Genomic DNA, 17,704 nt, shown 5'->3' on the forward strand with positions numbered 1-17,704 from the left:
TTACAGTATGAAATCAACTGTTATTAACCTCATAATAATTCAAATGAAGCTTTCAAAGGAAATATGTACCTAAAGTAAGAAAGTGCTTATTACACTTATATATCTGGTCATCTCTTTTAATGACTTTTATGATGTAATGGAGCTGCTTCAATTACACTATCATTTCTTGTCCTTGATTAGTGCCACTTGTGTTCGGGCAGAACATTTATTCTGATTGCCAGGTAGGTGAAATTTCGCAGAAATATTTTCGAAATGTGAAGATGAGATGAGAATACTCAATTAATGTAAAATCTTAATTTTAATTTTGCAAAATAGTAAAACAATATTGTTTCATTTAGCTCTCGTTTACCTACTTATTTCTATCTTAGATATGTTTTAGTCAATGTTTTGTGAAGACTAGCTCCATTTCTTACTTTCTAATTATTATGCTATGTGTAAAGTAAGCAAAATATAATAGGAGGATTAGAAATAAAATCTTAGTAGAATAAAGTTGGCATGAGGTAAACTCATGAGTATAAATGAAATATTTTAATCTTATGAGAAAGCGCTATTTATATCAGCTGAAATTCGTCAATATTTTGGCATACACTTCAGGGTCAGAGGCTGATAGGTGAAGTATTTAATTCGTATATATTTATATCACTCAATACACTTTAATAATCTAGATCGCTTAACGGTTCCATTTCATTGTCGGTCTCTGCAACTATACATCTTCAAATCTCAGCAACGCGTGTTTTATTTATTTGGATTTTATTTTTATTGGTAAACGTTGGAATACAAAAGCCCATTAAGGTTTATCGAAGGGGATCATCTTGGTCTTTGTTGCCGTGAAAGCCAAATAACAGAACGCCGTTGCAGAGTGTACTTTCTACGACGTTGACAATTTGGCCGAAATATAGTTCAATGCAACCGGTTACACCACTTTCAGTTTTTTAGTTCAAAATTAACAAAAAAAGTCACATAATTCAGTGTAAATTTCAATGTTGAAAATTTAATTGAAATATTGCTAATTATAATTTCTCATGACTATAATGAAACTGTGTAAGATAGCTTTTAATTTTTAATTAATTTGTTGGTATAATTGCGAGTAAGGTATTTTACTACCACTCGTATTTTACTGTGTGAACTAACTGTATTGTTTGTACAATATTAACTAATAACTACCTAAAATAATATCTATATCAAGAAGATAGACGGCTAAAACTACACAAATAAGAACTACAGATTATTTCCAACATAAACATTATATTTCACTACACTATCAACTACTATCTATATTAAAGTATTATAATTGTTATATGGATCGTATAAGTATTTTATAGCTATAAATACAAGATAGAATAGAAATTCCACTCACAACATACATAATTCTTAGGCTAGTCCCAGGTTTTCAAATCACTAAATTGTAATTATTAAAAAATGTTCATCATAAAATCCTAAAATCCATAGAGAAAATATTACACAAATTCATACACCAAAAAATCTTTCCAATAAGTCATAACCTGTCATCAAAAATTTCGCTTCTATGATTTATAATGCAATTAAACTTACTTTTTGCACTAATACTTAACAGTTAGATTTATGCTAATATAAATATTCCGGCGTAAATTATTCAATTAAATTCATTCTAATAAAAAATATTTTTAATGATAATTGATGGAATGAAATTAGTACTCGCTTTAAATGTTAGGCTTTTTTTTAATAATTCGATGTTGGTGGCATTGTATAGTTTCTTCTACACAAAAGGCTAATAAAAATTAATGATAATTGTATTTTAAAGTTACTTTTTTGTTAGAAACATTCTTAACAATCAGGTTGGATTGAGACATCTGCGATTACTTCATTCACATCAAAATAATCGTTTATGAAGAATATTAGCTTTTAATAGGTTTCTTAGTTTGACGTTGTTATTATAGCTATTATTTTGTTTCCAGGAATCCAGACAGACCGCACAGAGCACGTGTTTGCATCCGCACAAGAGTACAAAGAAGCTCTAGAAGCAATACGGAGAAATACCGGAGCTGTAAGTTCTGTTAAGTTATTCCGGATTTATGTTTTGATTCAATTCCACTGCTAGTTAGTTACTGTCGTTTTATTTACATCCACGTTCAAATATATGTACCCAAAAACTATGTTTAATTAGGTATATGTATAGTCAGTGAGAAATTAAGTGAGTGCCAGTAATTTCAGTGACGCTAAAAGCAATCTTCGTATGTTGCTTTTTTTTTAATGAAACATTTGACAAGTATATATTTATTCCTGGATTAACTTGATTTATTCAATTTTGGTTTACTCATCTACTGGAGAATCTTATTAGTTTTAACATAATATATACAGATTCAACTCACGTCATAAAAAATATTAATGATCACATATTATGTACAGCAAAAAATTTGCAATAAGAGAAATTAAAAAAATTTAAATATAACGTAACTGAAACACAATTCGGATACAATTTCTATTGTATACCATATATATTAATTATGAGACGCTATCTAATTAAATTGAATGACTCCCACGACAAGTTCTTTGAAATTATGTATTTAAACTTAGCCATTATACCGGTAGACGTACAAACAGGTTCACCTCAAAATGTGCGTGCATGTCAAGTTATTTGTTTATTTAAACATATCGTTTGTTATGAACTAATTGCCCATTACTGTTTATTGTCGGTTAAACGTGTATACCTCACCGGTGGAAACCCAGATACCTTTGAAATTACATTTTACTTAATTCATTATTTTAATGTAATTTGTTACACAAATAATAATAATAATTTTTGTCTTCTATACAAAAAAATCTGCTCTACATAATCAGGAACGCAGTAAACCGCAGCGTACTCTTGAAGCACAGTCCGAGGATTCTCGAGAAGAAGATGGACAGGAGTACTTGAATGAGGTGCTGGTACCGGAACCTTGGGAGCTGAACAACACCGCGCGTGCTGGTGTCGAACTGCTGTTCTTCAACCGGGTGCCAAAAGTCGGCAGCCAAACTTTCATGGAATTGCTGCGACGCCTATCCATCAAAAACCAATTCGGTAATAATTTTTTTTTTTTCTGTATACTAATAAACTAGACAATGTGACAATCTATCTGATGATAATGGTCGCCTGTACGCATGAATATCACCATGGATATCCTGTCTTCATGTTACGCCTCTGGTACTCCTCATACGTTGTTATGTTTACGTATCCTGTAATTACACTATCATATCTCAACTGAACTTCAACTGACTTATATTTTAATACAGAGACAAAATTGCACAAATTCTAATTCATTCATTGCTAAAAATTACTATTAACTACTATTACTACTCAAAATTACATAACTGATGTAGAGATTGTCTCAGGTATTGATATGTCACCTTTCTTGTTTGGTGAATGGTAATAAACTAATTATTGTTTTGTAGGTTTTCACCGTGACGCGGTGCAACGTGTGGAGACAATCCGCCTCGCGCCGCCCGATCAGGAAATACTGGTGAACTTGGTGTCAGCTCACGAACCACCTGCCTCCTACATAAAGCATGTTTGCTATACTAACTTCACCAGGTATGTAAACGAGACATTAAAGTTAATTAGGGAAGATTGCCGAAATACCTAATACCGTAGTTTTTTTTACATCACTGGTTCTCAATTTAAGGTAAAGGGCCATATTATGAGACACCTTTTGAGTAGGAGTTGAATATTTTACATTGTTTAAAAAAAAATAGAGTTGAAACATTGAATTTTTCTAAGTTAATAGTTTGCCTGATATCTACTGAAGTGATAATAATTATTATCAAGTGAGTTTTAGTTGAAAATGCTAATAAATTGAATAAAATAACAGACAAGTACATACGGCCGTATTTATGAAACAGTCTAAAGCAACACGTACGGCTGTTCCATCGGGAATGTCCCAAATTATGGAACTCAAAATGAACTGAAGTACTCGCATTAAAAACATTTTTCAGTTACTAATTTATTTATTCATAGTATCAAAAGTTTTATTATTAATTATTAATACAGTTAGATTTAAAAATTATACGAATAAACAAGCAATAAATAAATATTCACTTACAAGTAAATATGACAAGAACAGTTTCAAATCTTAGGATTAATAAACAAGATATAAAAACCAAATATACATTAAATTAAACCAAAAATTCAACTATTTCATTTCTTCTTGGATCCTTTGTAGTAATGCGTTCTCTAGTAGCTTTTTCCGTTCATCAGCTATCACTTTTTTCTCATTTAATAATTGTTTTCTTTTATGTAGCTTTTCTTCTTTAGTTTTACGATCAGTTTCTTTTTTTGAGTCATATTGCATCCATTGATCAGATATGCCAGCAGAAGGTAGTTTGAGTTTACCTGATGACTCAACTTTAATCCATTTTTTCTTGACTTCAAATTCAACTCAAATATTAATTCATCACCAACATTACGCACAATATTAAATTTATATTAACAAAATATTAGTTAAATTTAGTCAATTTAAATTACTACTTTCATTAATACCAGAATGAGCTTCAGTAACCATATCTAAAGGTTCATTTTTTACTATAATTTCATACAGTAATTACCTCAGGAATGGCCGCTTTGTTGAGACTGGGTACTGGTATTTATCAGAGGAGAATATTTATTAGAAGAATGACAATCATTGTTAAGTGTCATGTAATCATTAGTTTTATCATTCGACTTGATTATTAATCAAATTATTTTCTTACGGTTCTGTTCTTTCTCTAAAAATTAAAATTTACCAACGTCACTTCTTTGACAGTTAGTTTATTTATTTCATGAAAACCAACCAATATCAAATTATAAAAATTATACCAAACAATCAAAATTAATAATAACAATATAAAACAAGTCTATAGAATAAAGATATCAAATTCAATAAAAAAAATGTGTCTACCTATAAAAATTATTAATTTAAAAACATCTATAAAAATGTGATATGTAGGTGCTTCGTAAAAATTTTGAATAAAATAAAGTGTTATTAATTTTTTCAGGCAGGTTTTCCACTTAAGTATAAGTTTTAATTAACATAAAACAATATCATCCAGCTTATTCATTTTTGAGGTTAGTTTTTTATTTTCATGGAAATTTACAATCTATGTACTTATCTAAATGCAAATTTTTATAAATATAAACTGTTCTAACGTAAATTGCTTTGTTATAATTAATTAACAATTATTAACACGAAATTAACTAAATATTGTCCACTTATTGCTGTTTCATAATTACGGACAACTTAGAAAATCGAATGTGAGGGGGATGTGGAACACTGAATATACTGTTCCATAAATACGGTCTGTTTAGAAATTTTTGCGGCAATTATGAAACACCTAAATAAAAAATAAATACCTTATTAAAGTACTTTAAATTCAATATCAATCAATAGATTATAAGTCAAACTTTTGATTAACATGTTTCAAGTATTTTTGAATCATTGACAAATATTTCAAATTGTTAAAACAATTGTGATGACACCTGTCATTCTCTAACTCTAAAAGACAGTCTTTTTTCATGCAACCTGACACGTGCATTTCACTATTTTTTTTTTCTATACATTTTAAGGTGTTTACCAAAATAAATTAATTTAATCAATAAATAGGTTATTAAAGATCATAAAGATAATATTATAAATACTGAATACGTTAGAAATTATTTGTAATTCAGATTTTTATCACTTGTTTCATAAACTAGTACAATGTTCCATAATATGGCCCTTTACCTTAATTCAAATCCATTCAGTTGTTTCAAAATGATTGTAAAAAAATCTATAAAATTAATATGTGTCATTATTAAATATTTTGTGGTAAAACGAAAGATTTAGTCACTCATAGTAACTATATTAGTTTTTCAGTTACAAAATTTGAGCGCGTTTGACCACAATAGTTTCATACAATCATGTAATAAAAAAAGTTCTCACGAAAGTAAACGACTACCATGACCTGTAATATCATGATCATACAATATATCAGGATTTCCTTACGTTGAAAAAATAAAAAGGCACCGTCTTCTATTATACTTTTTATAAGTTTATTTCCAGCATCAAACTAATTAATCAACAATAGGTAACATCAATCACAGCGCATGCGCAGCATTATTGGCTATATCGATACTAAATACTCGCGATGATTAATGATATCAGTCCGACATTAATTGCTCGGTGGACGATTACATAGCCTCTATTTAAGCATTGTACAATTGTACAACAGCGGCACGTGTACAACCGTTAAATGACTCTATTGTTTGGGTTGTAACGTAACGGAAGAAAAAAAGCACTGTTTTGGAATATTCATGACATCTCAGTGAGATCATTAGCGCGTTTATTTAGTTTACACACATTTGTTTATGAATTAATAGCTTCAGTGCTGCAATATACAGGGACGGTAACGCTATAAGTATTCTCGGACAGTTTGTTGTAAAATCTAATTTAAAATTATAATAAAACCGGTTATAAGTGTACTTAGTTATCCGGCACGCATAATTACATTTGCATAACATTGTTTTAAATTTTTAAAATGACTGAAATAATATTCAAATTCAGACATAATTTAAATTTCACAAAAATAAATATAAATATGCATGTTTACTTTAATGACTATCCAACTTAGACACCCAGATAGAAAGAAACAATTAGACTTCATGAATGTACAAAGTTAAAGTCTATATGTATAGAACGAAATTTTTGTCTCAACTCTGACTAATAATAATAATATAATAATAATAAATAATAATCACCTATGACGAACACCAGGAACCTCACAAAATATAATAATAATAACTCTATATTGCGAACAAAGAAACAGTCTAATAAAAGTATATTAAAAATATTTTACAAAAGGCGGTCTTATCGATATAAGCAATCTCTTACACACAACCTCCTTTTGACAGAAAGCATTTACATAGAGAAGGAATGTAGGAGGCGCACACTAGACAATTATACTTATTACAATTTACAATAAACATACATTTTATAAACCTAAAAATTAAACTTACACATTAATACATATTATATCGTATACATAATGGATTAGAACAAGAAGTAATTTAGGTACTATATATTCAATAACAGAGAGAATCCATGAGATTTTAGTAAATTTGAAATACGATATATATTGTATGCAATATACTATGACTGAAATGTTAGCATTCATGTAAACGTGTTAAGCTTCTGTTTCATAAATAGTACTACTATATCCAGTATACAGTTTAAATAAGTATACAGCTTGCAAAAGAAACTATATATCTGTAAATAAATATATAATTAGTGAAGATAAGGGTAAGCAGACGACTTCGTACATAGTTGGATTCTTCAACTAATGATTAAACTTTGTTTTCTGGTACTACATAATACTATTTGAAATTATTTTTACAGAACTTGTGAACGCTCATGGTTTCAGGTACGGTTACCCGTCTCCAATTTACGTGAACGTGGTACGGGATCCGGTGGAGCGTGTCATCTCGTGGTACTACTACGTGAGGGCACCTTGGTACTACGTTGAAAGAAAACGGGCCTTCCCAGACTTACCGCTGCCTGACCCTGCCTGGTTGAAAAAGGTTAGCTCATTAAAAATCTATTGACAATAGCGGACGTGACCAACTACATTTCGTAAGATTTGGACAATTCATTGAAGTCGTATTTATTTTATGTTGATGTCATCATCTTCGCATTTGTTCATTCACTTATTAAACAAGACATTCACTAAAATTTGAGGAATATTAATCTGGATTATTAAGAAATGGAGTCAATATAAATATGTATGACAAATATACCTACTTCGTATATTTTTGGTGTGTTTATATTCCGATATTTATTTTATACATTATGTTAGCTATTACCACTGCTAAATTAAATAACTAACCATTAAAAAACCAATAAACCAATAAATAACCATTCAGTTCCAGTTACATTGTAGCCCAGAGATCCGGATATAGTTTTTACAAAAAGAAATACAAATAAACAAACACAAAAGAATCCAATAACAAAACAAAAATAAGGAAAGTTACCAAAAAATAATACGAAATAAAAATTATGTAAGGCGATATCCAGTCTGACGTAACGAGTAGATACTTGATGCAGTAAAAGTCTCTAAGTAAATTATTACACAGTCGTAAGATTCTGTAGAATAACAAATTTATTTATGTTGACAAAAACACATTTGTTGCTCAATTAATAATTTCTGATTTGATCCACGTTGAGCTCAGGAGAGCCTTTGGCACGTTGCAAATCATTCCACCTAATAGGACCCGATAGTGATATACCTTCAAGAAGAGGTCGTTTATTGCGACGATATGCTCTCTAACCAGACTTCATTCCAATTCTGTGGTCTTTCACTGACCTACCAGAACATAACCACGATGGAAACAAAAAAATAACTTCTGTTAGAGAACGTACTTTAACCCAGTTATTCTGCTTTTGCTTCAGTATAAGTTGCAGTAATAACTCTTAGAAATTCATTTAGTTCCCATAGACTTCCACAAGACTCTGAGCATCCTCCTCCAACCCTACAATGTCACTACATATAAGGAATAAAACTATTTATATATTAGCATTTTTAATACTACTAACAATTACAAACAGGCCTACTAACGGAATGCGATACACTCTGCTCTATTAGACAAACCACGAAGATCACAAAATATGTGCTGCAAATAACAGTCATGAGAGGTGTTTCGTTGCCGTGCCTGAGGCTTAAATAGATATTGTAATACTATTTGTTTCTAACGTGTTATTTACGCCTTTCGTGTCAAAAATTGCACCAGCGAGTAGTATTCATTTGTATATTTAGCGAGTTACACAAAACTCTATCTCTAATATCAAACTGAAATACAAACAGCACTACTACTGTGTATTGCATTATGAACTAATTTGTCTCAACAAGTATTTGTGTTTAATTTAATTTATTTGAGATAAATCAAAATTTACCTAATTTTGTTATCTCCTGGACGAGTCTTGCATTTTATTTATTTGTACACTTTACATCAATGATTATAGATAACATGTTTTAACAGTAATCCCTGCACTAAGCTCAAGGCTTGTGTCTCAGGAATCAGAACTCTTTCAATACAGAAACTTTGACTTAATACAGGCTCCAGTTCAACTAGGCACAAAATTAACAAATATTACATTGGAAAGTAATTTACAAAGAACAATAAAAAAGAAGGGAAAGTCTGTCTACCCAGTCCGGGTACTTGAAATTGAAGTCTTATTTTTAATTAAAGACTAATTATTAGTATCTAACTAATATTTCGCAACTACGGTATCTTTATAAGCAGATAGGTAAACGGCTTCATCGTATCAATTGCACACTGGAATTAGATTTTATTTTCCCGCCGACATGTTGCCTTCGGCTATCACACTGCGATTTCCACGGAGGCTGTTTATTATCTCCGGTCGATCGTCCTACGTCAATTTGCGGATCAATCGATACACAATCGGTCACGCGCGACGCCCGTTAACTGCGCCGGAGTTGATCCGAAGAAAAAAAGCGTGTAATTCGCGCTCGTCAACGACCCGTAATTGATGAGATAGTACGTTTTTACCGTCCAACTATCTATTGGCTTATTATTTGTAAAACTAGATAGTACTTATCTCTCGCACATCACATTTTTTACTTACTGCCAGTAACGTATCTACTAGTTATCTCGTAACGATGAAATCTATAATGCAAACATCTATTGGTTTTTTATTTGAAATTTGATAGTCGATTAAATTCTGTAAATAAATAAGTTTTGTGTTTATATCGTTCGGGATTCTGTAAATAAGTACCTAAGTGGGGAAGAATCATTGACATGTTTTATTCCGTTATTCTCGTGAATTGTTTCGTTAGATTTTGTTCCAAAGCGGCATCGGTCACGACGAGACTGATGCGTGCCGAAGTCAAATCAAAAAATCAATGATCAAATTCAAAGATCGAAATGATAAATTTAATTATAAAAAACACAAATTGACCATATGTAGGCCGATACCAAGAAGGTAACAGTTGAATTGTTCTAAAGGTTTATTATTAAATTATTGGAGCCAACTAGCAACGTTAGCCTTTGTTTTTATTCTTTTTAGGCATATAATAAAGATATACCTACATTATATATTAAACAACAGTTTATGATTTCTTTACACTATAACCCTACAGGTGAATATATCTTGCATAAAATAATGCTCTAATAATTTAGTCTTAAACCTATCATAGAATTGCCGGAATAACTATTTTTTTTATTTTTTTTAAGGACGCCGGAATATATAAATATATACGAATATCGACTGCATTTTACGTTCACAATTGTGAGCGGACATTATTGGTTCCATTTCTAGCAATATACCGTGTCAGGTCAATCTCCACGCGGTTTCTTTTTCTGGAAACCACGATGGTCAATAAATCTGTAAAAAATAATTTCTTTGACAATATATTCACCGTGAAGAAAGAAAGCACTGGCTTGAAGTACAAGCTAGTACCTACAATCTACCAAATGTCCCTAAGCAATACGTAGACTAGTTTATTAGTATTTGTTGCCTGTAGCTATTAGTCTGACACCTCACACCAAGTTATTATGAGAATTAATGGTACCAAAAGGTATCTAAGAGTAGCGCAGCTGCGTGTGCACAAATTTTTCCTAGTCAATTATCAGCCTATTGTTGAGAGTAGATACTTTGAATAAGGAGCTGCAGGCGTGGGTAGACAATAGTTAAACAGAGTTTGAATACCTAAGTACATGTTACTCGTGTCAGGTCAGAACTTAGTTAATGGGGGCGCGCAAAAAATAAATTAGTTTTGTATCGACAAAAAATTGACGTTTTAATTACATTTTCGTACAAAAACTAACCATAATATACTTGTTAATGCTTTGTCATAACTGTCCGAACTATTTTGTATACTTATAGTTTAAGTTTTCTTCGGTACTTTTATTATATGTATCTTAAGAGAGTTTAATTAATCAATACATGATCTACTATCATATTTACTCATTCGAGAATATTTCTTTCTCATGTGATGTTGATTAAGTTGCTATCTAATTTATGTATAGACTGTTCAGACTATCTAGAAATAGTAAACCATAATGAAAATCCTTAATTATTTATTAATAACCAAAATTGCCTGCATCCATATTGGTGAAAATCTTTATCTCTTTCGATGGGGTTAAAATAAAAAAGGGATAGAAATATTACAGATAGCGATTTGGTTTATCCGTTTCTTTCAAATCTATTTCTTATATGTAGGTATTCTTGTTTAAATATCTATTACTTAGATTTGTTTCGGAAAGTACAAAAATTCTACCAAGAAGTTGTATGTAAAAACAATAAGTATATAACAAAAATTTGTGACACAGAAATATGTTCGATACTTTTATTAAGTTTGCGGCCAGAACAACACGTAACATCCCGTTTTAGGCGTCGCAGCAAAAAGTTAACAATTTAATTCTGATAACGGTAAACTTAATACAAATGATTACTTTTTCTTGTGTTTTGAGACAGACCACTAGCCTATAAACACTTCCTGTGAACTGAAGCTAGTTCCAAAAATAACATCGTACGGCACGTCATTTTTCCTATTCCTATATCTTACACTAACCACCACTAACACTAAATGTCTTACGGTGGTCATTACAACTTGTTAAATTATTTGTTTACCTAGCCATATAATTTGAGATTCTCTATATAATAACAATTTATTTTTAAATATGCGATTTCCTTTCGTGAATTCGGATACCAACGCAAAATAGTAGGTATTTGCTTAAACTATATTTCAGTGTAATATTAGATTTGCATCGGCAAAATATCACTGAATTGAGCACCACCATGTTTCAGATTTTTTTAAATTAAAAGTTCAGTATCAAACGGTCTATACTCAACACTAAATTCAGAGTCAATATGGGATGATCAGCACTAATGGGGCGAAAATCGGCTGAGAAATCGTCTCTGATTTTATTCCACACGGAGCGATCTAAGTTGCCATACAGAGTACTGTGATATTGCCGCATATTTTTGTGACGTGTGTAGACCGTGTAACGTCTGTAAGATAAACGAGATCAGTAGAAGTACACGACCTCACACATGATAAAGAACAATAAATTATACCTCGTTCTAGCAGAGAAAACGAATAATACTTTTATTAGATAGTATTTAAACTCACTGGCGGAATTGCAGAGTTTATGGAAGAATACACGTAATGAAGTCCTAAATATTATATGCCTTAATGTCGACAGGACTTCGAGACATGTGTGTTGAGCGGCGATCGCGAGTGTCGCTACTTGGAGGGCGAAACTCATGAGGGCATCGGAGATCACCGCCGGCAAACACTCTTTTTCTGCGGACACGAGCCGCAGTGCACGTATGTACAGAAGTATAATTATAATTCTTATTAGCTTTTCCAAATATATTCCTTTAACATAATTTTATGTAGACCAGAGCACGACATCCAATTTGGGATGTGCTGGATGGATATTACTTACATATAAGTAATGTCCATCCAGCACATTCCAAATTGGGTGTCGTCTTATATTGATTTGCATTACAAGTACATAGGTATACCTCTCCCAGATACTACATTTAAAAGGACAAGTAGGACGCGAGAAATTAACTATTTTATACAGATTCTGGACAGATAGATTCTTGATCACTGATTAGATAGAACTGTTACATTATTTATTTGAATATTTTTTATATTTTCTCAGAAGTTGTTGGCTCAGAAGAGCCTATCTTCTGTGATTTGTCATACAGATTGAGCGTATTATAAACACTATACTGCCTTGTATCGATGCGGGTTCGATCCCTCGTACGGTGTACCTAAATGTTTGTATTCATGTGTTTATATTGGTGTGGGTTTCTATGCATATTATACATATATATACAAAAAATTGGAATATAAATATTTCTATCAGTTGTTTACTATGTAACACAAGCTCGGTATAGCTTGGGACTAAATGGCTCTGTCCTAAGTGTATTATAGTTATTATTATATATAAAATTCTGACTATACTGATTTTCTTTCTATTTCTTCCTTTACAGGCCATTCAATTCCGCTGCAGCGCTACAACGTGCTAAGCGCGTGGTAGAACAGCAATATGCGGTGGTGGGTGTACTCGAGGACATGAACTCTACGCTTCAAGCGCTGCAGGCGTATATACCCAGGTTCTTCGACGGCGCTTTAAAACTTTATTGGGGTAAGCACCTATATATGATAAGTAAAGTGTTTTTTTAAGAATATCTATCTTTTACTTTATAGGCTATCTTTTATCTCAAGCAGATGAGTCACAGGTAAAAGCTAGTCGTCTATAAATATTATATCTTTTACTCATAATGTGAATCATAATCACATATCACCGATTAAACTAAGTAAAATTTATTTTTAAGAACATAACAATAATCTCAGTCAATGATTTTATATACCTCAGGTGTACCTACTAATCTTATATTACATTATACTGTAAAATCCTCAAGCGTAGTCAATAAATGTATATATATCGTACAAAAAGAGGTCGGTCACATAAAAGTTCCTTTTAAATTAAACAATATATTATATACGTGTATATAATTAAACAATTTATGTATTCATATTAGATTATAACAACGATAGTTTTACGTTTAACCATACTTGGCGAGTAATCCAAACGCCTACAATTCTATACTCAGCAAATACTGTTTTATAAGGTATGTTGCTAATGAAAAATTGCTAGTAATAACTTAAATGTATCTAATTCAAATTCTTTCTACTGTTAACAGTATCAGTTACATGCGAGTTCATAATTATATTTAAATCATTTACCTACTATATTATATTATTGCAGAGGAATTAAACACATTCAACCGGATCAACCGCAATGCATTCAAACCGCCCGTCTCCGAGGCCGTTAAACAAATAGTGCGAGCCAACTTCACCCGAGAAATTGAGTTCTATGAGTTTTGCAAACAAAGGTTACATATGCAACTAAGGGCATTACGGGATCCCACTATAACCCTCCCAACAACCACCAGAAGTCTTAGAAGGCGGCGGGCCCACCGATTAGTGGGGAGAGCGTAACTAAGGACTTGATGGGATACCCATCTGTGTAGACTATCTGTGAATTTAGTTAGTAAAGGACAATATGCCTTCGTTTTGTAAGAAGTTATTATTCTCCATGTTTCTCGTGGCATAGTTAATTTATGTCTGTGACAATGGTAAGCATTTTGTAATATTGTAAACGGAATTACCTACCTTCAATAAATCCAAAATGGAAATTTCACAAGTTATATGAAGGTATTTCATTTAACTATTTTATATTATGCTTCATCATCATCATCGCAGCCCGGAGGACGTCCACTGCTGGACATTATATTATGCTTACTGTTGGAAAATTATGTAATAAAATTATTATAATTTAAATGTAATTTATTAGTTAGTTTAGAAAAGGATAAAAAGTTGCATATATACATACTCAAACACAAATTGTGCTAGTTTGATAGGTAATAGTGAAATATTGAATGTAATATTTCACGATTACCTATCAATAATAATAATACATAAATAATAATAATAAATAATAATACTACAATTATAGTCAAATCTAATTCATTTTACGTACATATCAACACCTTTTATCTGAACATACAGATAAAGAAGATATAATTATAGAGGCTACGAAGGGATATTGATATAAGACTGTTACAATATACGTTAATATAGTTTCTGTCAGAACAATAACGTCTTAGTATAGATATTTGCAAAATTGTTATTTTATATAGTACCTACAGGTTTATCTTGAAAAGATGACTTATAGAAACTGCATTAAATATTTTATAGTTCAAGAATGTACACCTTATTATAACAAATTCAAATTAACCTTTTAATTTATTTTCACAATCTAAACGTCAACACCATAGGTACAATTTATTTATTAAGTATTTTTTACAATCTCTTTTATTATTTAAACACCCATATTTGAATACATATACATAGTACATAAAAGACAATGTACATACAAAGAAACTGTCCTTTATTAAAAAACCATTCTTTAAGCTATATTACATTAGACGTTTTTATATACTCAGCACATACTTAGTAATGCAGCCGCTTCTATGATGTAAGTGAATTCTAAGCCAATTCACGAAATAAAAATTAAAATACCTACAACTTTTTGAGACGTTGTAAATATGACTTACTTACTTTTATATACTTTTAGGTGCAAATGAGGTACAAAGTATAGGTATACATTGTACCTCATTTACACCTAAAAGTATAAAAATACCAAACTTAATAAGGTTATAAAGTTTGGTATTTTTATACAACTGAATGTTTAATACATTTCTAATTTTGTAAGATATAGGGTAGGCATAGATAATTAAAAATATAGGAAGTTTAAATCATTATCATCGGAATATATATTTATATGTAAATGCCGCCTTATGTTTTAAACTTCATCATTATTATTCTTTTATTTTCGTATACGTATGTTGTTATTAGATATAAGAAATATTTTGTCTGTTTATATAGATAGTATAAAAATAATAAATTGTACATATTGAAATAAAGTGATAATTCATCATCGTGCTGTAAAAACTTAAGGTGCAAGAAATTTTAATTAAAAACCTGGATCTTATTATGAATATACGTTGACTACATGTACGAAGCAAATTTGAGTTTTATCTGTACCTAAATAAATTTTAATTCATTACAATTTTAGACGACGTTTTTACAGTACGGAAAAGAAATTCAATTTGTTTAGAAACTATTATTGTGACTTTAGAACTATTGAATTACTATTTTGAAAAATCAAAATAAATGTATATTTTATGGTGCCGATTCCCTGACCAAGATATATACCAAGGAGTATAGATACCAAGCGAAGTGGTGCTATCAATCGAATATACGACAATGTATAGTTAATATTTTTCTGTACTACAGATTTTTTCATTTTTGGGACACTTCTTGTTTATTTTATATGACGTCGTATAATCGGTACATCGTAAAAGCATTTACGCATACATACACGCACATGATTTGGCACAATCTGGCACTTGAGAAGGTTAATTTAGCGTAAATAAATCTCGATCCAATATATAGGTTCGACCAATCTGGTTGCCAAATCGTGAGTGTATGTTGCGAGTTTTATTACTTACCTAGATTCTTAGCCTATTATTTTACTTAGTTGACTGTAACTAAAGCATAGAGGCATTTAGATATGGAATTGTATATCCAGTTTTTTAGGTACTAGTATAGACCGCAGGTATTTCGTTGTCAAACTATTGTACAAAATTCTTCTTCATAACTTAGCGTAGTGTAGTAAAGTATTGGTTGTATTTTCCGAATTATGCAAAATTATTGCCTTGCTGATAGGTTAAAAAAATAAGTCTAATACCAATCTACAAATATTTATAGCTATGTAGGTATATATTACGAAAGGATAGCGTTACTAGCGGAGTACTATTTTCTTTATTTACTATTTTCTTGTCATCCACGAAATATTCTAGACCTATATAGTAGGTAGGAATAATTATATTATTCATCTCCAATAGCACTTTGCCCATCTGATACGAAATTGCAACAATCACATTTCCGAGCCTTTTTTTAATCTTAGTTTTCCGGCACTTGTCATTTTTGTATATGATTTGTAATTTTTTTAAACTGCTGGTCCACCTATTAGGGAGTGGAAGTCCTAACGTTATTATACGAGCGTACAATACAATGAACATCAATTTTATAACTCTCATGCATCTTCTCCTGCGTTAGAATTACTGAGCATTAAAGTGTACTCTTACCTATTTTACTGCCATAACTTATCGTTTCAACCCCTCATTCATTCGTAATGTAAGAGCTGTGCTCTTGTCGGTTGAGCTCCAACCTCTACGTATTTAAAAAATAGTAAGTAGATACTATTATTGTCTATTATATGCCTCTTGTTAGCAATAAGATGTAGTCAATAAAACGAAGTTTCCGCAATATTAATCTATTGAAAGTCTTAGTCAAAATCCACAAATCGTGCATTAATTTGCTGGCTTGTCTGAGATTGTTCCTCAGTGTATCATCTATAAATAAGCTTTGTAAAGCACTTTCTATAATACAAATATGGTATTATTGTATAGAACATTACAGTAAGTGTTAGTAATAATAACATGTTAGTAGCACCAAGCTTTTTATTTATTTTACGTAACTAGACATGTATTGCTACTAGGATAATATTTCTATTAAGTATTGTATAAGGTACTTATACAAAATAAGTACGTTTAAAGATAGACATGTTTAATTTTAATCGTATATCTAGTTCTTGAGATAAATTCTCAGTCGATCCAGTAGTTGACTTGATAGTTTAACATCATAATCTACTTAATCCAAATTGTACCTAATAAGGATATTTTGTTTCGATATCATATGATAAATTGTGATATTTTCGCCTGCTAGTAATAAAATTTTTAGTATACACAATGATTTGATGGTTTTATTTCTTAACTACCATATTTAAACAATGTAAAATGAAGGAGACTATTAATTCTGCTTTAACTTCGATCTCTGCATGTTTCTCAGTTGATTTACCAAACCCAGGCTAAATGGATTATAATGCTATTTGCAATGGATGTATGGCAAATTTATTTTGTTATAATTCAAATATAATATTATCAGTTACTTATAGCTAAAATTACCGTATTTGTATTATGTAAGATGTATTATTTATATCTCGGTTACGACGACCTTTTTATCTGTAATATTATTACGAATATGTACCTATAAATATTACCGTGCGTAATTATAA

At 30.8% G+C, this 17,704-nt stretch overlaps 2 protein-coding genes across 6 annotated transcripts in view; one reads left to right on the top strand and one right to left on the bottom strand.

Annotated features, from left to right (window-relative positions):
- LOC131848324 (heparan sulfate 2-O-sulfotransferase pipe) overlaps positions 1–14,167 on the top strand; it is a 68,397-nt gene extending 54,230 nt beyond the window's left edge. For all 5 annotated transcript variants that reach the window (XM_059198143.1, XM_059198142.1, XM_059198146.1 and 2 more), the window contains exons 4-10: positions 1,935–2,023; positions 2,818–3,037; positions 3,409–3,547; positions 7,387–7,543; positions 12,188–12,312; positions 12,990–13,144; positions 13,769–14,167. In XM_059198143.1, the coding sequence (XP_059054126.1) occupies positions 1,935–2,023; positions 2,818–3,037; positions 3,409–3,547; positions 7,387–7,543; positions 12,188–12,312; positions 12,990–13,144; positions 13,769–14,001 (1,118 nt within the window). In that variant the 3' untranslated portion in view covers positions 14,002–14,167. The remainder of the gene's footprint in view (positions 1–1,934; positions 2,024–2,817; positions 3,038–3,408; positions 3,548–7,386; positions 7,544–12,187; positions 12,313–12,989; positions 13,145–13,768) is intronic.
- LOC131848326 (divergent protein kinase domain 1C) overlaps positions 1–17,704 on the bottom strand; it is a 75,086-nt gene that overhangs the window by 14,937 nt on the left and 42,445 nt on the right. The window lies entirely within an intron of this gene.

The sequence above is a fragment of the Achroia grisella genome, unplaced genomic scaffold, assembly GCF_030625045.1.
Source record: "Achroia grisella isolate CSIRO2021 unplaced genomic scaffold, CSIRO_AGI_Agris_v1 utg546, whole genome shotgun sequence".
Lineage (NCBI taxonomy): Eukaryota > Metazoa > Arthropoda > Insecta > Lepidoptera > Pyralidae > Achroia > Achroia grisella.